Raw genomic sequence first — 23,891 nt, 5'->3', positions numbered from 1 at the left:
CAAATGAAGAAATCCATATTGATGTGGACTTATTATTACTTGAACTTGCATCACAATATCCTTCCAACACAACTACAAAATCATAATAAAACAAGCCAAAATCAATTGTTCTTTTGAGATAACCAAGGACTTTTGCAATAGCCTTCAACTTATTCATGTTCAACTTGCTTATATATCTTGATAACCTACATATAACAAAAGTTATATCAAATCTTGTGCAATGCATAACATACATAAGACTTTCAATGACACTATCATATTCTAGTTGTGTTATCGTTTATCATAATTATCATTTAACTTCATACTAGAGTCAAATAGGTTATTAACATCTTTTATATTGAGATGCTTAAACTTATCAAGCATTTTCTCTATATAATATGGTTGATTAAGTGTATAAACACTACTGTGTTTCTTAACTTTGATACTTAAAATTATATCCATTTCATCAAGATCTTTTATTTTAAAATACAAGAGAGATACCTTTTGATTTCAACTATTCCAATCATATTAGTGCAAAATATTACCATATCATCTATGTAAAGGCAAATAATAACACTAAAGTCTTTTGTAGATTTGGAATAAATACACTTATTAGCACTATTATAATGAAAACCATTTAACAAAATTATCTTGTCAAACTTCTCATGTTATTATTTCAGAGCTTGCTTTAAATTATATAAAGACTTTACTAATTTATAGATTTTTTCTTCTTATTTTTAGGAAGCATAAAACTCTCAGATTTCTGCATATACATTTTCTCCTTTAAATCTCCATTTAAGAAAGTCGTCTTAACATCCATTTGATGAATATACAATTTTATGAATTAATGCTAAAACAAACAAAACTCTAATGGATGTAATTCTTGCCACTAAAGAATAAATGTTGAAATAATCTACACCTTCCTTTTAAGTAAAGCATTTGGCAACTAATATTGCCTTGAAAGTTTGTATAAAACCATTAGTATTGCATTTTCTTTTAAACACATACTTACATCCTAATATCATAGAAACTGAAAGTAAATCTATTAGGACCCAGGTATTGTTAGACAATATCAAATCCATTTTATTATTTATCATTTATTTTCAAAAGATAATATCTTTAGAATACATAACTTTATGAAATATCTTTAGATTATCTTCCACATTTAGGATCATATGTGTTCCTTTTTAATACTGTATTTCTATCACCTTCCACTAAAATACAATTACATCATTAGAAATGAAATATGTATCTAACTGTTTTTTCTTTTCTAAATCTTTGACTTTTTCTAGGTTCACTTGAACATGTTACTTCTGGGTTTTTATTTTTTTCACTTAAAGTTGAGTTGAGAGTCGTCATTGTTAGATCTGGTTCTTGCACATTTGAATCACTTGTAAATTTATTGTCGATAAATTCAACTATCACATTAGTTTCTAAATCCAAAAGCCTATAAACTTCTGAATTTTGTGCATAACCAACAAAAAAACTTTTAAGATCTCTAGGTTCTAATTTTGTTATTTGAGGATTAGAAACTTTATTAAAAGCCACACACCCCCAAACTTTAAAATAATTCAAAATATAACTTTCTTATTAACAGTTATATAGTTTTATCATAATGTTTCAGGTCTATATAAACTTGTTACTACATAGAGAAAAAAATATACAAAAACATATTTTTTATTTTCTTAGTCTTTTTTTCTTGATTATCCAGTTTTATCCCAACAGTGACAAATATCAAAATTAATTAAAACATTAATAAAAAATAAAAATTTTAAAAAATTAATCTTTGGTGACAAATTAAGTTTCAACTACCCACGTCCCAAATATATAAAAATCTATATAATAGCATCAGAAAGCTCATTGGGAAAACCTATCCACCATAGCTTTGGTTTAATTTGCTACACAATAGAAACTAACACTTGTAAGCACTTAGAAGAAAGTTTTTTTTTTTTTTTTCAATGTGGGATACAAATCTTTTTATTCTTTATTCACTTAAAAATTGCATCAATAGAAATTGCTAAGAGAGCGACATTGATAGGTTTATTTTAATCACCAATTACATTTACAGTTATGATCTTTGGTTTTTTTATCTGTCTTCTCATTCCCGTGCTCGCGATTTCAGATGTTTCTGACAAAATCTAATTGATATATAGCAAACGTGATAATAACATACCCTTAAATCATCTATCAGAACTTGCAATTGAACCATTAATACATCCTAATTGATATAGTATTAACCTTTTAAGCTTCATTCAACTTGCAATTACCACCCAATTTTAATCAAGGGTCTCTCTCTCTCTCTCTTTCTTTTTTAAAAAAACCTTTAGCCTAAGGTGTTTAAAATTATAGGCATAATACTTTTTAAAATAACTTTTTTTTTTAAAATTATATTAAAATATATTTTTTAAGATTTTTATTTTATTTTTATTAGAACATCAAAAAAATAATAAAATATATTATTTTAATATATTTTCAAAAAAAAATATATATTTTTAAAGCATCTTAAAGCAAGAATAATAATGATGCCTAACACCGTAAAATCCACACATTTTATGAGAGAAGAAAAAATATAAAAAACCAAAAGAAATATCTTTGAGATATTTGCTGTAATAGCCTTAAAGAGATCAATTATTTGATATAATAGTAACGTGTTTGGAAATGTGATTGTGATTGCTTTTTAAAATATATTTTACTTCAAAATATATTAAAATAATATATTTTTTATTTTTAAAAAATTATTTTTAACATCATCATATTTAAATGATCTTATAATATAAAAAATATTAATTTAAAATAAAAAATAAAAATATTTCACTTTTTAAAAATATTTTTAAAACATAAAAATAAAAAATGAATGGAGTAATTGAAACTTACAGTGAACAACAACAATAATAAAAAACACTATCAAGTTTGTAGGAAAATAAAAATAACAATGGAAACCGCTCTCTCCTTCAATAGAAAGCCAGAACTTGCAGGATTCTACTCGACTCAACCCGTTCCGATTCACCGAGTCATCAACTCACCTATCATACCCAGAAGATGAAAAAAAGAAGCAGCGCGGACATCGATCAAGCAGTAGTTAATGTTTGGAAACGCGAACTCGGCCAACTCTCCACGCGCAATTTCGCTCACCGCTTCGCCGCTTCCGAGGTCACTCACCGATACCACTTTTCACATTATATTTCGCTATTATAATTAATTAAGGGCGTGTTTGGCTGTTGTTTTTTATTTATTAGGATCTTGTGTCGAGGCTTGAAATTCACAAGAAGTTAGAGAAGCACGATGGATGTGTAAACACGCTGAGTTTCAATGCAGGTGGTGACATTTTGGTGTCGGGCTCAGATGACCTGCGGGTGATTTTATGGGATTGGGAAACTGGGCGTGATAAGCTTTCCTTTCGTTCGGGTCATGCTAATAACGTGTTTCAAGCCAACTTCATGCCCTTTTCTGACGATCGAACTATTATTACTTGTGCTGCTGATGGCGAGGTGAATAAAATTAAATATAATAAAAAAAATTCATTATTCCTTTGTAGAATTCCTCCATTTCTTTGCGTTTGCGGGTTGGTGATTGTGAAGAAGGCCTAAATTTTTCATTGATATTTGTGATAGGATGTTGAAAATCCTTGCTTCATTTGAAAAATTACCTTTTTAGTTGAAATATGTGCTCGATTTTGGAAGGGTCTACATGTATGCTCTTTTCTTTAAAAATGGGTGCTCTTTATTTGTTGGAGATGTATTCATTTTCGAATTGTGGGTTCAGTCATTGTATTTTAAAGGAAAAAAAGAGTGATTTCTTAGCCAAGTGATGGAGTGGATGTCAGCGATAGATTTTTAGTTGCAATTCGTGGCCCTTTTGAAAAGGGTGTGCCATTTGTTATCGTTTAACTTTAAAAATAGGTTCTTTTTAATTTTTGGAGATGATACTAGTTTTTTTGGAATTGTGTTATTTTTATATTTTAAAGATCTCTTTTCCAAGTAATTAAGTGGATGTTAGCATGCCAGATTTTATGATGTGCATTGCACGGGATGTGTTGTCATCTTATAACTGCTTTGCTTGTACTTTTCCTTTTTGGAATGAGTGATCTTGTTGTGCTTTTGTTTTAAAGATTTAGCACATTTGACGTTTCCTGGTGTTCCGAATTCAGGAGTTACTTATTTTGCTAAGAGGTTTTAGTATGCGTGATTGTAATGGCATGCTACTTGTATCGTTTATTCATGACGAGGAACATTTTTATTTTATTTTAGATTCGGCAAGCTCAAATTCTGGAAGGGGGGGAAGTGAAGACTATATTGCTAGGAAAACATGAGGAATCACAAGTTCATAAGTTGGCTATTGAGCCTGGGAGTGCTCATATATTCTATTCTTGTGGTGAGGATGGAGTGGTTCAACATGTGAGTTGTGATTTCCTTTGCTAGCTACAAGATTTAGGCATGCTCTTGCTTTTGTTAGATGGAATAAGAAATCTTAAAGCCTAAAAACAATTGCCTGCATTTATCGCCTTGCATGTTGTTGTTCATGATTTTTAAATAGCTGGGTTTATGCAGTTATGTGACAGTGTCATTGTGATTTCAGTTTGATTTGAGAACCAGATCTGCCACAGAACTTTTTACTTGCCTTTGTGTTGATGATTTGAAGGGGTATCGTTCATATGTCCCTTTAAATGCTATTGCTATTGATCCAAGGAACCCAAATCTCTTTGCAGTTGGGGGAATGGATAAGTTTGCTCAACTTTATGACATCCGCAAGTATAAGTGGGATGGGTCAAGTGATTTTGGTCAACCTGCATGTTATTTCTGTCCTCAGCATTTGATTGGTAATGAAGATACTGGAATCACAGGCTTGTCATTCTCAGATCAGAGTGAGCTTCTAGTCTCATATGGTGACGAGTTCATCTATCTTTTTACACAAAGCATGGGTTTGAGAAATCCTCCATTTCCATCCTCTTCATTTATGGTTTCAATGGGCAGTGATACAAGCAAAGTAGAACCTGGATCTATAGCTTCTTCATCATCTATGGATCTGGATGGGAAAAATGCCCCCCGAGTTTATATGGGCCACAGAAATTGTGAGACTGTGAAGGGTGTGAGCTTTTTTGGGCCAAGATGCGAGTATGTTACTAGCGGGTCTGACTGTGGTCGGATTTTTATTTGGAAGAAAAGGGGTGGAGAGCTTATTCGTGTTATGGAAGCGGATAAGGATGTGGTAAATTGTACTTAGCCCCATCCCCATACCATGGCACTTGCTAGCAGTGGAATCGAGTATGATATAAAAATATGGACCCCAAAAGCTATTGAGAGAGCTACTCTGCCAACAAACATTGGACAGGTATGCCTTTTCCATTCAGTTTGTATTGAAATCCATATCCTTAAAAATCTTCTCGTTGCATTTGATTTAATGGCTTGGCTTGATCCTGTAATTTATGAGATAAGGTAACTTGAGATATCCATGATATTATAAAAATAAAGTTTGAAAGAGAATCCTTTTAGTGTCATGAGAAAAGATCAACCTTAGTTTGATCTATGCAAACAGTCAGTTTGGTAGCCTTTTATACTTGATCCGAGTTTTTGAAAGGGAAACACAACTAAATTTTAATTTTGCAGATGGTAGAGTGAGAGCTAAATACATTTTTAATTTAAGTATTCTTGGAGACTACCATTTGGTTATTATCCTTCTCTGTTTGTTTTTGTGGTTGAAAAATTCTTTTGTAAAAAAGCAATTTCTTTTTCAATTTTTTTTTTTTAATGTTTTTAGATTGTTTTGATGTGCTGATATCAAAAATAAATATTAAAAAAAATTATTTCAATATATTTTCAAGTGAAAAGAATTTTGAAAAGAAACCGCTACCACAATACTAAATAAGCTCTTTGTTCCTTTGTCCCAAACTTTCATTTATGGAAAATAAAGGCAAAAGGTACAGAAATAGTGGTATTCTAGGGATATAATGCGGACAGATGGTAGGCTAACACTTTCTGGTTTGATTGGCTTACTCCACTGAGCTATTGAAGTCCTATTATAAAATTTTACTGCACTATGTGCTTTACATTGATAATGGATCCAGATTGCTGCAATATCCATGCTATAGATTATATGGGCAGCAGGGCATCTAATTTCTCAGTTGTTACTTGTTTTCGAAAGCCTCTGAAGGCCGATCGCTTTGATTGGTTTGGCATGAGTGACAATGACGACAACAATGATGGTGACAGTGATGACAGTGATATTGATGGTGACTTTTATGATGATTATAGCGACAACGGTGGCGTTTGTGATGAGGATGATGATAAATTTCTTAGCAGCTATGATGAATGTTGATTCTGATTTAAACTTTATGTGTTGAGCTGAAACCAAAGGCTAGGGGATGGTTGGACAGCTTGGCTTCACCTGATTTCCTGATCCTGCAATAATTTTCACTTCAAATACAGTTAGGGAACTTATAGAGCTCATGCTATCGTTTGATGCCAAAAGTGACAGTGACGCTTCTTAAGATGACGGGGAAAATATTGCAATTCTCGATAATTGCATTTCATGACGACGGGTTGGGTTAGGAGATGCATTGCTACCTCCTGGCCTATTGAAAAGTGGTAAGACTTAAGAGTAAATGTACATAGTATAGGGTTTTAGCTTTAACTATTTTGAGCTGTCTTGCAAATTTCCATGTCTAACCAGCTATATTATTCTGAATTTAAATTGTTTTTCGTTCATTAATAGTTACTTTCTCCTCTTTTTGTTTTTCTAGTATATTTTTCACTGTTAAATGATGCCTTTCTATGCGGAGCGGCACCCAGGCTGCCACATAAAATTCATTAAAACTCAAGACCATGCCAAGTCCTTTAGTTGGTCTCTGCTTGTCAATGTCATTCTCAGACTGTTGTTATTATTGTTTTAAGTATGATTGTTACTAATATCAGTAAAAGAACCTAGACTCTATAAGATTACATGGACATAGTGCTGCTCTGTTATCAGGGGTGTTAGAGAGCGTGGTTTAACTGTATATTTTTAAATTTTTTGATTTTTTAATTAAATTAATTTATTAATATTTTTGAATTGTTTTGATGTATTGATGGAAATGATTTTTAAAAATAAAAAAAATATCATTTTAATGTATTTTCAAGCAAAAAAAAAGTTTTGAAAAACAATTTCTACCCCTATTTTAGACACCCCTTAATCATTTCCTATTATAAGAAGTTATGGTATTTTCATCATTTCAGATTTCCAGGAAATGTTATATTAAAATTATTTTTAAAAAAATGGATGCCCATAGCATTTTTACTGTGAACGGCATTTGTTATATATATATATATTATTTCAGTCCCTCAACTCTTTTTTTTTGGGTCCTTTGATGATTCATTCTTTAGGTTGGACTTTGTAGTCTAACAAATTGCTTTGGTTTGTTTTATATATGGATATTGCGCTGTATGGGCTCTTGATTTGGCAAAAAACAAAAATCAGGTTTAGGGTCTGCAAAGAAGCAAAAGATAAAAAGGACTACATTGGAGAGTTAGGCAAAGGATGAGGGGAAAGTTGAAATTTTTCTTAAAAATGCACTGTTAGTCTAGCGCCTTTATGCAATTTTTTGCTTTTGGGATTTGGCATAATCGCATTATCTTGGAAGTCAGGTGTTTTTTAAAAAAATTATGTAAATCAACAGCATTTCATGGAGCTTTTCACTTGGATAGATTGGATACCCATGAACTTGCAGCTAAGATTTAACACTTCCAATCTTGAGCAACTCCATGTGTTTTTGTTTTTTTTTTTTCTTGAGAAAATTATGTAACCCCTTTAGTTATAAAAGCTCAAAAACATAGTTCATGGCCAACGTTGAATGATAATCTATAAAAACTGCTGGGGTTTAACTTGATTACAACCAGAAACAGGAAATATTGCAGTTCGGACATGATCTTTTTTTTAATAATAAAAAAAATTCTTTTACAAATAGAACATGTCCCCTGCACTCTGCATGGCAGTTTTTCCCAGCTATAGATAGTTAAACACGATGGCGCTTCTTTGTGATTGAAGTAGATCCTTTTCATTAGAATCTAATCTACCATCGTAGGAAAAGGCTGTGGCATAAAGATTTCTGGCAGGTGCTTGCAGGCGAATTGAAGTGTCTATTATGCATATAATACTGAAGATTTCATTAAAGGCTGTTCTAATCTTTCTTGCGAGGTCTCTCCAAATAGCAAGATCACCCTTATGGTAAATGAAGGGTTTAGAGAGGCTTCCTCCTTGTACCTTAAATTGGTCATTTCGATCTGAACTAGGTCTAGGCTACCAAGCTGTTGCTGCAGATTTTGTGACTTGAAATAGGAGGAGGACCCCTCATGAGAACACTCTGAAAGAATGCAATCATCTGCGCAGCATTACTTGCGACATTAAATCCATGAGCCAGGAGGAAGAAGGAAAATTCGAGTATTAAAGTAGAAAAGGGAGATTAAGGTAAAAGATCACACCGTTGCAAATCCAATGCACAAAATACTGAAGCCAGGGAAATGAAATGGTGCATCTTCAGACAGGAATAAAGCTGAAGAATAGAAGGAGAAGTTAATGTTATCACTTTAGTCCATAAACTTTCGTTCTTGTCAAATTTTGATCACATACCTGTCAGAGGACTAAAGATTAAGGGGGAGATGATGTTTGCGAAGGACATTATTCCTGAAATGCATCCTTGAGCCTTCCCCTGAAACGAGTCTTAAATGAGTTGAGAGGAAAAGAAGAATAATCTGAATGAATCGGGGTATCCTTATTCCTTCAAGTTCAAAGATTTAATAATTAAAGATGAACTCAAAAGCCATATGACTGAAAGGCAGTTCTGGATGGGCTGCATTTTGTGATTTTCCTCTCCATTGACTGTTAAAATGCCTTTTAAAACACACAGAAGATTGGACCTGATGACTTTCTGGACAGTTTGTCCGTACAGGAACATCTATAATATACAGCATACATGGAGGCTATCAAGCATAAGACTGCAGCCACTCTTAAGAGTTACCTGCTCAGTTGGCCCTACTTGTTTCGATGCGATGCTGCGTAACTGTGGAATTAAACCAGCAATCAGATTTCTTCAATCACATGGATCTTTCATGAAGATGAAGGTAAATTACTTACACATGGAGGCACGCAAACAATAAAAACCGCAAAAATGGTGGTGGCATATGGGACCTGCCCACAATGGAAATGTATTTTCAGTATTATACGCAACAGGTATATGAAAAAACCATCTTACACATGGTCCACCGATTTCATAAACACAGAAAATCAAAAGATAGAATTCAAAAACTGACATATTACCACAAGCTCAAGAAGAAAAGGACAGTTTTCTACAATAAAAGGATGCAGAAAAAATTCCAATTCAGTTGAAGCATTACCCAATTTGACCATGCTACACTGTAAAGCAATGCCTGCAAGATTTCAGGTAAATCACCAGCACTTTAGGCTCAACTTATGTTGTTTTAGTTCTTTAGCATGAATAGACGCAAACAAGCCTATTGAGGCTAAAGCTCTTACATCTGCGATGCCCCCTAAAAGCCCTATTGCCAGCAGTTTTTCCTCTGCTACATGTGGTGCCAACAAGGGCATGAAAACCAGCTGTGAAATTCAATAGAATAATAAGGACCGGTAACAAATATGAAATGCAGAGGATCGTTGAAGATACTCTGGAGAAGGAAAGAAATATTTAAGAAACACGTAATTTTGTAAATGCATACCTGTGAGGCCATTCCCGCAACGCCAAGAAGCAGCATCAGATCAGCATAATGGTTTTTGCTGAAGTGAAAACGAGCCTTCAAGTAGTACTGCATCGCACAAATCATTCAAGTTGGTAACAGAAATTCTCGCATGCCTGTCTTTTTTTTTTTTTATGTTTGATATACATCACAGTGAAGGAGAAGGTTTTTGTACCATGATGCTAGCTTGCATTCCACCTTCTGCAAGACTATTGAAGAATGCGACAACTGCTGCTTGCGAAAATGTTACCCTGCCACACAAGTTTCACAAATTCTCAAATCATACCAGAAGAAGAATAGATACCAGTCCAAAAGAGTAGTGGTTCGAGAAAAGTGCAAGAAAACCATGCTTTGCTTTGACGTTATACTCGAGTCCTGAATTTCTCCTACCTGCTCTTCAGCAAGCCAATGATATCCTGAATTGATGGGATCTTCTTCGATACAGGCGCCTTCCTTGATAAATCACAATCTTGACAGTGATCATCCTGTCCGCTCTTCAAGATTGGCTGCGTCAAATTTTCGCCATTTGGTAGACTCTCTTCGAGGAAAATTCTCATGTACACAGCAGCAAGCATTGACACCAACGCAGCCACCTAGAATAGAAAAGACTAACAGTGTTAACTTTCAACCTATTGGTAGCCGAAAATGAGACACTTCTGTAAGTCATTTTATTAGCAAACGCAACCTGAAACGTTAAAGCAGTGGAGAGGAAACGAGCAGCTAAGGTTCCACAGACAAATGCGGCTGTGGCTATGCCAGAAAGAATTCCAAATGCTGATGTTCTCTGTCTCTCCAAAACGTTGTCTGCCTGTAAAGATTTTATGTTTTTTAGGCATTAGCAAAAAGAGTCGAAACTGAACAGTATAAAGTGCCGTCACATGACCTGTCGTTCTTTGCTGTTTTGGAAGGAAGAAAGGTTATAAAAAAAAACTCGAAACAATTAGAGAGATATAATGGCGGTGCAAGTTAGAGTTTTTAGGGATAATCACCACATAAGCAAGAGCAAGGCAGTTGATGCTGCCTTCACAGATCATAGCCGTGAGGGTCCTGAGCACATAGTAGGCATAGAAGAAGTTGGTTGTCCTACTGTATGCCAATATAACTGCAGAAAGGACAATAACAACATGGATAGGATCTCGATCAAATTCTATTTTATCATAAAAAAGTTCTTTTCTTTTTTCTCTTCATTTTTAACCAAAAAAAACCCTAAACAGAGAACAAATGGCAAAGAAGTTTTGGTCCTTGAGCGGATAGAGCACTACAAACCCGTGCGTTGGGCCCATTCAGTCCGTCGCAGTGCATGGATTCTGGGCTGACATGGTTATGACACAAAGTGTCCAGCAACTTCAAAAGTCTTCCGACACTAAAAATCTGGCAGTTCCTAAGGGGACCGAGGCGGGTGTCCACAAAATTCAAGAAACGTGACTCGTCTTGTACCATGTAATAAAATAAAGGAAAGCAAGTTGGACAAAAGGGGGTAAAGAAGAAGGCAACCAAGATAAAAAATGTAAAAATATATTCTTCTTAAAAGTTAAAGCAGATGTGATCTTCAAGAAAAGAAAGTTCTCTTCTTGATTCATTTCTTCTCCGAGGAAATGATTCGAAATCAGAGCCCCCAAAAAATCTATAATTAACCATAACGTAATTTATCTTGTCTCAAAATTCTCAAATCCAATTTCTGTTGATACTTTATTTTTAAGTGGTAAATTCACACCACAAAGGATAATATGCTACATAAAAAATAAATAAGTATTTGTTTTTCTAAGTATACTTTTTGTTAAAATTTAATTTTTAAAAAAAAATTGTTTTGACGTGTTAATTTTAAAAAATATTTTAATATGTATTTACAAAAAAAAAATACTTTAAAAATAACTTCTATGATATTCACACAGACATCCTCTATATCTCTTAGCAAAAAGAATAATCTTGGAAAATATTTACAAAATTGGTATTTTATATATATATATATATATATATATATATATAGTGGGCATTTCTTGAAATGAAAGAGAGATGAAGAAGGTTCTTTAATTAGGAGTCAATTAAGAGAAGGAAAAACGGTAGGCAGAAAAGCAAACATGAAAGCAGCGGGACATTTTGCCCATGATATGGACAACAATATCCTTGACAACAAGTTCAAGCTGATTTGATCAAGAAACGTCATGACAATGCAGTTACCTTTGAATCCAGTGCTAGTTAAATAGATATGAGGTGTTTTTCAAGAAAAGACGCCCATCAAAAGTGGCCGCCATGCACGCGAGTGATCCACTATCCCACTCATGGTGTCTATTGTTAATGGGAGCCCTAATGTCCTAGGCACCATCAGTAGGGCCATACGTATCCTAGCACTTAGGGGGGAAGGCCAATGATAATCTACCGACAGACATGAAATTAAATGCACATATATAAAAGATATTACCTAAAGGAATAATGGAGAGAGTCATGGGAAGTGTGAGCAAGGCTTTCCTTCCATACTGGTCTGATAGGTTTCCTATCAGCGGCATCATCACAACTGTCCCCAATCCGATGATCTGCAAAAACCCACTTGCTGATTAGTTCACAGCATTTTACTTCTCCCTGTTGCTAGTTGCTACCTCCTTTCATTTGAGGTTCAATTGGCTAAAATCAAAGAGTAATGAATTCCTTGGAATAGTACTGAAGCAAGCACATTCACGGCATCAATGGTGATAAATTAGAAGTGCCGTCAATTGTTATTAGTCCATGGACTCTTTCACTTATAACCCCAAAGTCTTATTTCTTCTTATAGTAATTGTTTGTGATGAGAATGCAGAACGACCCATCAGGCGTTTAAAGAACTTGGCGTATATTACACATCTTAGCGTTTAGACAGAGAGCATACAAAAATATTATTTTAAGAATAAAAATAAATAGAAGACGCTATTGACACCGAGACATTTGTCCTAGCCTGGAAGATTAATTCTCTGAAGAAACCCAACCATTTTATGGTAGGTCTTTTGATTTTTTGGATCGACCAGTGAGTGCGAAACCTTCCAGGAAAAAAGATCATGATTTTGTTGGTTCTTATGCATGCGCGATGGACACATGGCCGTCAAGATCTTTCTAGGTAAGTTTGAATGGTAGGTTGAACAAAATGGGTGGAGCAGAATGGAGAGTGCTGAAGAGGGATTCTCCATTGAAGAGTTGCAGCTAGCAAGCTAAATAAAATACTCCATCTATCTACGTGTCCATGCTTGGTCTACATTTACATAGAAATTAAGTTTACAGGGATACAATTATCTATACAGGGAAACTTGGATGTGATAAATTAAAAGGCACATGGGCATGCATTAATCGTTTTCCAGTGAAGAAAATGGGTTCATGGGGAATATTTCGGACACCTTTTGCTTCTGCTCATAGCTAGTCATCATGTAAACCATGCAAAGAGATTCATAACCAATAACCCTAGAGAAAATCCACAGTACCTTAACAAGAAGAAAAGGTGAAGAGAAAGATGAAGGAGATAAAGGAATTAACATACGGCTTGCTGGAACCCGGAGAGGTAAATCGCAAGAGAGCACTCATCTTTTCCAGGACAAACTGCTACCATGGTGACATCGGTTATGGCCGGGATCACCATTAAACTAGCAAAGCTGGAGAGGAATACCGTCACAAGGAGGTGGCTCAGTTCTGTTAGCTTCTCCATATCCTTCCCTTCTCAGAAACTCCAGCAGTCCTGGTACTCCTTTTCTTTTCAGTTACAACTCTTAGTACTAGGCGCTATCCTCTAGCTAGAAGAACTTGCTTGACACCCTCGAAAAAGAGCAAACATTAATTTTGGAGAAAAAAAGTTGCTTGTCTATGGTAATGTACTACATGTAGTTTGCTTTAGCTTTTACCTCTTTATGGAGGGGGAGGGTAGTCTCCTGGTCCTTTTCCATTAGTGAATTTAACGGAAAGAGTGTCAAAGAAAAGGAAAAGATCAGTGACGGTAGATTGATTCAGATTTCATGTGGAGGTGGATGGTCTTGGATACTTGGGAGGACGGACAGTATGGACAAAGTGATATTAAAAAGGACAAATCTTGAAAGGAGAGTAAAGGGTACTATGGACAATATAGTTATTAATTGAGTCGAACACACAAGAGAAGAGAAGAACGATATCCATTAGCCAATTATCTGCATCCTTGTGTACCGTTTAGCTGTGCAAGGGACGATTTTTCTACTCGGTTTCCTTGGATGAATATATACCTTTTGTTTTTCTATCAAACAAATAAAATAATTAAAAACCAAAATTTCTTTGCATTCAATTAATTATAACATGTACACGAGCATCACGATCAAAATCAAAAATAAAAAAGTGGACAAGTGATTATTAATTAACAGATAGAAAATGAGAAGGCTTTCATATACATGTCCTTAAAAAGAGAGAAAAAAAGAAGAAGAAGAAGAAAAAGACAAAAAAAGAGAGAGAGAAAACCAAGAACTACCATAATCCCTTCCATAGATTGGCCAAAGTGTGTGTTAAACAAGGAATGTTGGCTTGTGATGAAGATGGTTAATGAAGTATGACGTGTGGCTCTTAGGGACCTGATGGCTTGGTAGGGTTGGATTTAGCAGGATTTAGTGTTTCTTGTTGTTGAAATACAGATAGATTTTTTTTCATTAGGATCAATGGAATTGTTTCTTGTCGTAAATGAGATTTAAATATGAGCAGAAGGTCACTGTCGAGCTATTGATTTTTTTCATCCTCTACCAAAAGATTTTTTATTTTGTTTTTGAGAACATATAATCTGCCAACTCATTTAGGGAACCTTCACGGTCTGCAGTGTATGAATCAACCTTCAAAACCAGCATGGCTCATGGGGGGATTGGATGATCTATCCATCCGGGTAGATGTATATAAAAGAAAATATCGATTTGGTTAAATTCAAGTGAATTTGCGATAATTCAAGTGAATTTGCGATTTGATTTCATCAAACCCAGATGAAACTCTATCCGATTAACTCTAAATAATTTTTATATTTTTATTGTTTTTAAAACCATTAAAATGACATGATGATCCAGAATTGACCTCCAAATTAACCTAGATAACCAAGTGGGGTGTGGCAAGTATTCTCACAGGTCACTTGCGGAGGCCCTGACGGCCCAGAGCAACGCTCGGGAACTTGTTCACTGGATGCTTTCGTAACCAGTAAATCATTAGGCTCCAAAATACAACCGTGACTTCAGGGCAAACCACCCTGCCTACGGCTGTTGCAGGTGACTAGGTAAGTTGAAGGCGAGGTATAATATTATGCTCAACTTATAATCAGTGGCATATTGGACATGTGTAAAGGGAATTACTGCTGCGATTAAGTGTAAATCTCAAGCCTATTACGAGATGAACCTTTTCAACTTAACTATGTTTATACTACGCGAAGAGACTTTCCTTCCTTCGATGTTTGTGGGAGTGGGCTGGAAAGTTTGCATTTCAGGCCCTGCCTCAACTAGAACAAATGAAGAGGAGACAATTGGGCACCTAGTTTATTAATCTTGTTTGTTAATAATGTTTCGAGTCTTTTCACAACCACTGGAGTTTAATTGATCATAATTTTAGGTTTTAAAAATACATGCTTTTCAATAATTACAAGTTTAAATCTTCTGCCGAAATACATGAATCATTTTTTAAAAATTATTTTTGATAGCACATCAAAACGATTCATTAATTTTAGCAAAAATAAGAATTAATTAAAATAGGTAGAAACGTAACCCGTTGTCTATATTAATATTATTAAAAAAAAGGACAATGCTTTGATAGGTGGCAGGAATTAATAAAAAAAGAGAATGTTTTGATGGGTGGTGTCCCTGCATGTTTTTGGTCTAGTTTGTGCCTCTTTATTACCTCACTATTCACTAACCCTACAAAAAAATGCTTTCCCCTGGCAAAACTGCAACGTTGTTTTGGACATTCCCCTTTGTTGTCTCTCACGCTCACGGGGTCTAAACAAAGACAACGTTTGAAGATATTATTCCTCATGATCTGATAGGTCCAAAGCATACCATCAAGAATATTTTTGTTTTTGAATCAGAATATGAAACTCCATTTGTTACAATAAAAACCACATGAGACAAGAGCATCTGCATCTATAACTGAGCACCTAGCAGCTTTTGCGGTGCAGTCTGCTGATCTTCTCAAAAAAAAAAAAAAAAAAAAAAAAAATCGTAGAGAATCTCGTACCCTGCATGTAATACAAGTGAATGGATCCCAAATTAAGCATAATTTTGAAACCCTACTTAATTCTGGAAGTGGATTCAAAACCTAAATTGTGTTAGATACGTGGAAAAAAAAAAACCTAGTTTTTTAAAATAATAACATTTTAAGTTTTATTTTTTAAAAAATTAAATTTACTTAATCTAATACACGGCACTAAGATTTAGACCGACTCAACTATACTTAAAAATGTTTAAGTTAAAATAACATTATTCACAGAACAAATAAAGAAGAATAAAAGCATGTTTGACATTCAGTGCAAGAAAAGTTATAACAAATTCATTGTTCAATAAATAAATCCAATAATAAAATATCTAGAATAATTATTTAATAATAAGACTTGCAGGCCTTAACTCTGTTGGTTGGGCCAAACCAACAATGGATAAGTCTGGGTATCCTTCACTGACATCTAAATCGTTAAGCCCAAGCTATCTAGCTTTCCCCTTGCTGTTGCGAGTTGCAAGTTGCAACAGGTCGATTGTTGTGCTTTCCTTCAGGCTGGGCCATGGTGTTGCGCAATTCTCTAAGGATGAGTCGCTGGGCTGTTAGGCTACACACTTTACTTGAGATGTGAGTTTTCAGATTTTTGAAAAAAATTTAGACCCGGTTTCAATAATAATTTAAGTGTTTATATTTTTTATTCCATTATTATTAACCAAAATTAAGTCCAAGAAAATTTTTTAGAAGCCAAAATTAACTAGATGAATTTTTCCAAGCTACTAGAATGAGGATAAAATCTATGGAAATTTACACGAACTCTACTAAGAATTAGGCTCCTTGAGAAACCATTGAGCACATCCATGTAGGGGTAGATATTGGGATGAAAAATTGTCATTTTGGATGATTTTTTTATTTTTCCCCTTTATTAGACTTTTTTAGTTCGGATATGCTTTGCCCAATAAAAAACAAGATTTATGATGTTTTAAAAAATTCAAGTAATTTAAAAATAAAATTTATGTATTAGATAATTATTTAATCTCTTAGTTCTAACTATTTCATCTATTCTTTCTAGTTAAAGTGATTAATAGCTGGTATAAAACTCTTAGAATGTTTAAGTAGATGTTTTTGTAAATAAAAAAAGTGTAATGATATCATAAAGAAATAAATTTTGAAAATATATATGCATTATAAAATAAATATTTTGAATTTGAGGTTAAAAAGGATTCATAAGATATTTTTAACCCATAAATCTTATTATTTTATGTAATAAAGGGGTTGGAAATCATTTTGTCTTAATAGCATTAATGAAGAATAAATATTTCTCATATACACATTAATAAGATTGAAATATAATAGGCCATCAAAAGATTTTTTTTTATATATGTATTAAGGATGTAAGAGAGTAAAATCTAAAATATATTAGATGAGTAAGTTGAGTTTTTTTTTTAGATTGAGCCCATAATGTTGGGCTATTCTATAAGGAATGACCCCTTGGGTTGTTGGGTCAACACGTTGCTTGAAATGTGGGTTTTGGTTTTTTAAGGGATTTTTTTATTAAATCTGGACGGTAATAATTTGAATTGTCTAAATTTTTTATTCTATTATTATTAACCAAAAAAATACTAAAATAATACAATTAACTAGCAAAAGTTTCTAAAAGCCAAAATTAGGTCTACAAAATCACAAGCTCGTTAATTTTTCAAAAAATATAAAATATAATTCCAGTGATTCAGGTAATCTGAATTTCTTATTCAAGAATTAGCTAGGATAAGTGGTCCTGCAGTTGTTAGCTGTTGGCCCATGTAATTTTTAAATGCACGAGAATGTTTTATTGATTTTTTTTTGTTTTGTGGGGGGGGGGGGGGGGGGGAGCATATGCCTGCTGCCTGTTTATTTCCTCTCCAAGTTTAAAAATCTAAAAAATAACCACATTCCTGGCAAAACTGCACATTGAAGTAGTTTAATAAGAATGGCTGACATCCAGATGCAATGAAAAGAATAACGAGCTCATTGTTCAAGCAAAGCTACTAGATTCACCGAACCATGTTCCTTAAAAGGCACATGAGCCTGAACCACCTCTAATGGATGATATGTTTCTTCTTTTCCTTTGCATGGCTATGTTGTGCTTTCTACTCCCTCTCTGATGCACGTTGCTGTGTAAATTGAACTGGAACATGCATCTGATTTCGGTGCCCCCCACAAGCTGATCAAAACCCATTTCAACTAGAGCATCCTCTACTTTGTTTCGAATATTATGTCAAAAGTAGATTGGATTCATTACTAATTCATGAGTTGAATTCCTAACTGACCAGGCAGGACATTTGTAGTTATAGCAAAGTACCAAAAGCAGCCTGAGAAATGACTGGGTTTAGGCGTGATGATGTTTTTCTTTCAGAGAGCTGAAGAACATCATAGCTTGATAACAAAGTATTGGAATATGGACGTTAAGTTGGCTAGGAGGAGAAGAAGAAGAAGAATGATTGAACTGGCAATGGCAGGTTAGAAACAGCTCACCAATTGACGATCTTGCAATTCCAAGACCCCACCAGTACACCTACCCTATTCTCCTGTAGTATCTCTTGACCTTTCTTGTTAATTTGGTCCTGTCCTGTGCTGTGTTTTTTCCAGCGCTTGGCTCTTTCAAGATAATAAAACACAGATCACCCCTTCATCTCATGGATACGCGTGGCTACTTCCAGCGCAATGTCAGGATTTGCATGTGAGGGGTCGGCGGACTTCGTTATGTTTTGTTTTGTTTATCATACAAGGATAAATAATTAATAGATCAAGAAATATTTCTTTTGATTGCTTCGAGTTGCAGGTCAACGAATCCTTTCTTTGACATAGGAACCTCCAATCTCAAAGCAAGAGGCATTTGCAAGAAACAGGTATTGTGGCTAACAAAGTCAAGACCTATCATTGGTTATGTCTGGATCTCATTGCCAGGTTCTGAAAATCATTTTTAATTGACCGACTTTTAGATCTTAGTTTATCAAGGCTCATTGCCAGTTCCTATATAAGTCTCGATAGAAACAGGACTTGTTAATACATTCAAGCATATATCGATCTACGACGTGCAGGATTACTGGGAATTAAAGATGGAGCAGTGCTTGCGAGTTTCAGAAGGGAAGGCTTCTCCGAAGAGAGATTTTCGAGCATTATTAAGAGGGAGAAATCATCGGAGCCTGAAGAGCAATCTAACGGAGTCCATTGGACAAGTTAATGGCGGATGTGTCGTTTCACATACCAATGAAAATGGTTTCGTGAGGATGAAGTTAGTGGTACGGAAGCAAGATCTAAAGCAAATGTTAGAGGTAATGAGAGGTGGCAAGAGCAATGCTAATCAAGCATCATATTCACCAGTCATCTTTGTCCCTCGAACAACGTTTAAATCTTCTGAGGAGAAAGCATCTTTCAAGATCCAATTCAGCAAAGGGGAGTTGCCGGCGTTCTTGGACTCCTGCACTCCAAAGTATTCCTGAATAGCTTTTATATTTTTTATATTAACTGTGCCCTTGTAATAACTGTATCTGACATGTTAACATGAAGCAAGGTTTTTCATTACGTTTTATGTTATTCAACCTTGTTTGTTACCTGGAGTAGTAAAACGGATTCTGTTCTCAATCCATGTAAGAAAAGATTTATTGTGCTTCTGCTAAATCCAAGTTCTGGTTGAATTAAATATATTGCTTGTCGAGGACACGGGACTGAAAAGGGTATTTGGCAGGAGTTTTTTTTAAATCACTGAAGAATGGAGATTTAATTTTGATCTGTGCCCATAGAAAGGAAACCTGCAGGAAGTTTCCATAGATAATGCAATTAGAGAAAAGTGGAAGAAAAATAAGATGTAGAACATCAATGGAAGGAAGTTGACAGCAAATGAAACCTGCTAATTCCTACCCAATTTTTTTTTTTTTTTTTGATTAACGTGGATGTCCGGGCTAGTTTGTAAGTGCCTTAACTAATCTTATGGACCCATAAATTAACAACCATGTAAATATTTAGTAGTTTAAAAGTTTGTAAGACTCGAAACTAGTATTTTTATAGAATAAATCTAAAATCTAAATCAGTTGAGTTGTATCATTTATGGTTGAACCTAATTATTGCTTGGATATGGACGGAATGGTATACTGATGAAAAGAAAAAAAAAAAAAAGACTATACGAGGAGAAGGCAGGATACAGGATTACAAGGTAATCCATCCTCAGTTAAAATCAAGATAGGAAATCAAAAGAGTCCTCTGATTTTCCTCAGTGGCAGCTGAAGTAACTATTCGTTTAGGCTACCATAACATACATATTCGATTCAGAGATCTTCATGATATTTTCCTTCCTGTTCTTGTCATGGCAGCGCATGCTTCCACATTTGCACTTGAATGTTTTAAATGGATGATAGTTATCATCAAACTGAATACCATAATCCTGCAATAACAAACATTCTTGAATCCTGCCATTTATCATCATAAAGTCTACAGATGCCAAATAAACCAGATGCCTTTCCTGCACAAAGCACTCTATAAAAATGGAGGGAGATTTTACCCATGTCAACTCTTCCATCGTCTCAGTCTCTCTAGTTGCGGAAAAAGCAAGCTGCAGGTTAAGCAGAAAAATATAAACAGTTGAGTCCTTGCGTCCACCGAATTCCAAGATATGATTCTGTTCTACTGAGAAAAAAGAAAAAGCACTGAACGGGTCTTGAGAATCTAGAGTTTCATACTCTATAACAGTGATGATCCGGAGTCTCCACTTCCACAGGAATCTCAATCAAGTTAGAATCATAACATCTGACTGACAAGAAAAAAGAGCCAGCGACAAGTTTCTTCAAGGCATTCACCGATCAAACACCCCACCCTCTCCCTTTCCCTTCAGGTGCTGCAAACACCTAGATGATTCTAAAATTAGTATTCAATACACAAAAGGAAGCCGTGAAGAAAAAAGGAAACAGATTGCAAATGGCTTATAATTGAACATGCTTAAGTATCTAACAGGAATTCACTTTGACCTGCAAAGCAACTTGTATCCCTCGTCGGAAAACACGATTTCCACACTTCTTGTTGCATCCACATTCACTCCAACACTCTTTTACAAATTTCCTAGTTAAATGGCCCTTGCTTCGTTTTATTTTCCCAAGATTCTGTTGCCGGTCATTCTGCAGTGAGCAGATTTCGCAGTAGAAGTGTTTTCTTTGAGGATCCGAAGACACAGCTATGGCTTCATCCAGAAATTCTTCGTTAAGCAATTCCTCCAGCGTGTAAACAAAATCACCACCAGTTTCTGCAGCACATGTACAAGACAAGGCCTCAAAAGACAATCTTTTAAACATTGTGCACAACAGTTATCTTCTGATATTCGAGCAAGAGAAACATCGACATGGCTCTTTGGAAAACCATGTTGTTTTTTACATGGATAAAATCTGGAAACTGTAGTGAGCTGCTTTCATTCACCAGGTGAATTGGTATACTATTGTATACACTAAAATTTCTACAGTTTTGCCAATAACCCAAAGCTCCCTGACCAAACAAATTGAATTTATTAAGGTTTGAGTTTAAATTAAACTTGTTGGGTTTGTACCAAAATTAAATTTGTTGGGTTTGTGCTCAAGTTTAATTAAAAATCTAGTACAAATACATTGTATGCTTTTTATTGTAATATCCTTAGAACCAAGGATACTTTAAATAATTTTCATATTAATTTTTCTAAAATATATTTTAAAGGATATTTAAGTTAAACTGCCCTCGACCTATCAATAAATAAACAACAAAGCCATCAAATAAAAAATGACCAGAGACTAAAGACCAAGCATAAATACCTAAAAGTTCTCTCAAAGAAATTCAAGTTCATTAAGGAAGAAAATAATCAAAGTCTTTTCCTTCATTAAATCAAACCAAGAAAACAAAGGATCAAAGTCCTTTCCTTTATCAATTTAAATCAAGTTAAGATCTTACACAGTTAAAGCTTTCAAAATCTTGTGAGTATCTTCCCATCCAAAACAATATCCATATTTGACCATTGATCAAATGATTCATGCACGTGAAGAGAACCTTAAAAGAGTTTCTGTTTTTATTTTTAAATCAAGTTCATTATTATACTTTTGACGCCATTTTTAGTGTATGTTTAATATGTGAAATTCTATGTGTACAAATTACTAGCACGTCCGGTAGGATCCTCTCTTCTTCTCGTCTCACGAGCTAACAAATTTGTTATCTAAAATGGGAAATACAAAGCACATAAGCAATTCTCCAATCAATTCTTAAGGTGTTGGAGTGAATACCTTATCAGTCATTCACCTAAGGACTTAGTTTGAAAAGTCCAAGTTGGTCTCTCCACTGAAAAAATTCTCTAGAAAAGAAAAAAAAGAAAGCAATTCCTTAAAATATAAGTTTGGAAACTCTCCCTTTCAAGATATGTAAGAAGGGATCGAGATTCCACCATATAACTCAAATTCAAGCATGTGATCAAAGTCTAGATCTCATTCTATAACTTTTTCCAAACAAATACAGGGAGATTACTCATCCTTATTTGACTCTGACTCTTAAATGCCAGTTATGATCACTAAAACATCACTTTCTAAGAATCGTGTCCATCAAATATCACTTGCAATGAAAGAACAAAAAAGATCCATTAAGGAAATCGATGCTCAGATTGACATGTTGATGGACCAACTGGAAAAACAAAATCTACTCGTTAAAAGCACCCAAAGGATCGGATATCCATTTAGAAATAATATTAATTAAGATCCTTTAGAAAGCCAAGATGCTACTGAAGAGTAGTAAAAACAAGAGTAACATGATCGTACAGTAGTACAAAATGCCCTTAAAGACACTATTGAATCATCAGTCGGGTCACTTACTCTTTAACAACTGTAGCATATGATTGTTGATATTATTCATGCTTAGTATAGAGGTTCTCTTTAGTTTTTTCTTGTGCATGACAAGTTATGCACTAAGCGTGTCGATAATATAAGGATGCCACTAGATTATCAACCTCCAAAGTTCTAACAATTTGAAGGTAAAGGTAATCTAAAGCAACATATTAATCATTTTATTAAGACTTGTGATAATGCAGGAACCTACAGAGACTTGATGGTGAAGTAGTTTGTCTTGACCTTAAAAAGAGTTATCTTTGACTACTACTCTAAAATTCATACTAAAAAGATAGATAGTTGGAACCAATTGGAATGAAAGTTCTTGACTCGTTTCTACAACACTTGATGAATTATAAGCTTTTCAGAACTTGCTTGTACTAGGCAAATGAAAGAAGACCCAATCTTGGATCACATTGATAGATGGAGGAACTCAGTATTTAATTGTAAAAAAAAAAGATAAGTTAAGTCTTTACCATAGACATATGTGTCTATAAAATGCAGTGGGAGTTGTTATATAGTCTTCAAGAAAACATGTTGTTCACTTTTGAATAGCTTATCACAAGAGCACGTGACTTAGAAATCTAAGTAGCAAGGCATAGAAGCTATTTTCCAAGTGATCCTCATGACAAGAAGTGGGAAAAAAGCTTGCAAAATAAATTCATGGTCATCTTCACGACATTTATAAAGATTTCTAATCAGCAAGCCAAACCAAAACTAGAGATTGAGGAAAATTTATAAAAAAAAACCAAATCCATAAAAGAAAGAAGTCTGCTTTAAAGTGATTACAAGAAAAGGAATATCTTTTTTCTTATTCTAAAGTTTCAAGTATTCTAGATCAACTTCTTGAACGAAGTTTGATTGAACTTTCTATACATAAAAGGCTTGATAAAGATGATATGATTGATCATCCAAAGTATTGCAAATATCACCAAATAGTTAGTCATCCTATTGAGAAATGTTTTGTCCTTAAAGATCTGATCATTCATATGGAGAATGAAGGAAAGATCCAACTTAATGGAGGAGAAGAAACCACAATTAAAAAAATGACAATGGTTTCCTTAAGATCTTTCAATCCTATTCTTGTCTCAAACTTGCTTTCCTTGATGATCTATTATAAAAAGCACTTTTTATTCAATTTAAAGTGGATATGATAGAAGATCTTAAGGATCTAAGTCTTCTT

General features: G+C 34.3%; 3 protein-coding genes and 1 long non-coding RNA gene across 9 annotated transcripts; 2 read left to right on the top strand and 2 right to left on the bottom strand.

Moving 5' to 3' along the window:
• Positions 1-2,871: 2,871 nt before the first annotated feature.
• LOC118040419 (uncharacterized) lies at positions 2,872-6,698 on the top strand. 4 transcript variants are annotated; one of them, XM_073408749.1, is made up of 5 exons: positions 2,872-3,129; positions 3,216-3,467; positions 4,227-4,373; positions 4,555-5,307; positions 6,118-6,698. In XM_073408749.1, exons 1-4 carry the CDS (start codon positions 3,019-3,021, stop codon positions 5,197-5,199), a joined length of 1,155 nt encoding a protein of 384 aa, XP_073264850.1. In that variant the 5' UTR covers positions 2,872-3,018; the 3' UTR covers positions 5,200-5,307; positions 6,118-6,698. The 4 variants fall into 4 exon arrangements, with proteins under 4 accessions (XP_073264850.1, XP_073264852.1, XP_073264851.1 ...); XM_073408751.1 differs by having other exon boundaries at positions 6,065-6,698; XM_073408750.1 differs by having other exon boundaries at positions 6,041-6,698.
• A 1,086-nt stretch (positions 6,699-7,784) lies between these two features.
• On the bottom strand, positions 7,785-13,820 carry LOC118040420 (uncharacterized). 3 transcript variants are annotated; one of them, XM_035047346.2, is made up of 15 exons: positions 13,556-13,820; positions 13,198-13,469; positions 12,118-12,229; positions 10,688-10,800; positions 10,384-10,506; positions 10,089-10,291; positions 9,874-9,949; positions 9,681-9,767; positions 9,481-9,561; positions 9,342-9,374; positions 9,082-9,135; positions 8,966-9,007; positions 8,578-8,656; positions 8,430-8,500; positions 7,785-8,329 (listed from the first exon to the last, which is right to left on the bottom strand). In XM_035047346.2, exons 2-15 carry the CDS (start codon positions 13,360-13,362, stop codon positions 8,243-8,245), a joined length of 1,326 nt encoding a protein of 441 aa, XP_034903237.1. In that variant the 5' UTR covers positions 13,363-13,469; positions 13,556-13,820; the 3' UTR covers positions 7,785-8,242. The 3 variants fall into 3 exon arrangements, with proteins under 3 accessions (XP_034903237.1, XP_034903238.1, XP_073264849.1); XM_035047347.2 differs by having other exon boundaries at positions 13,198-13,460; XM_073408748.1 differs by having other exon boundaries at positions 13,198-13,820.
• Positions 13,821-18,660: 4,840 nt separating this feature from the next.
• On the top strand, positions 18,661-19,486 carry LOC118040510 (uncharacterized). The gene is made up of 2 exons (XR_012169553.1): positions 18,661-18,736; positions 18,929-19,486. It is a non-coding gene; the product is annotated as an uncharacterized lncRNA (long non-coding RNA).
• A 638-nt stretch (positions 19,487-20,124) lies between these two features.
• Positions 20,125-21,169, bottom strand: LOC140955543 (histone-lysine N-methyltransferase SUVR4-like). The gene is made up of 3 exons (XM_073408917.1): positions 20,849-21,169; positions 20,386-20,592; positions 20,125-20,268 (listed from the first exon to the last, which is right to left on the bottom strand). Exons 1-3 carry the CDS (start codon positions 21,167-21,169, stop codon positions 20,125-20,127), a joined length of 672 nt encoding a protein of 223 aa, XP_073265018.1.
• Between the last annotated feature and the right edge of the window lie 2,722 nt (positions 21,170-23,891).

Source organism: Populus alba, chromosome 4, assembly GCF_005239225.2.
Source record: "Populus alba chromosome 4, ASM523922v2, whole genome shotgun sequence".
NCBI classification, from domain to species: domain Eukaryota; kingdom Viridiplantae; phylum Streptophyta; class Magnoliopsida; order Malpighiales; family Salicaceae; genus Populus; species Populus alba.
The sequence above is the reverse complement of the archived record's forward strand: the minus strand, read 5'-3'. Positions and strand labels throughout refer to the sequence as shown.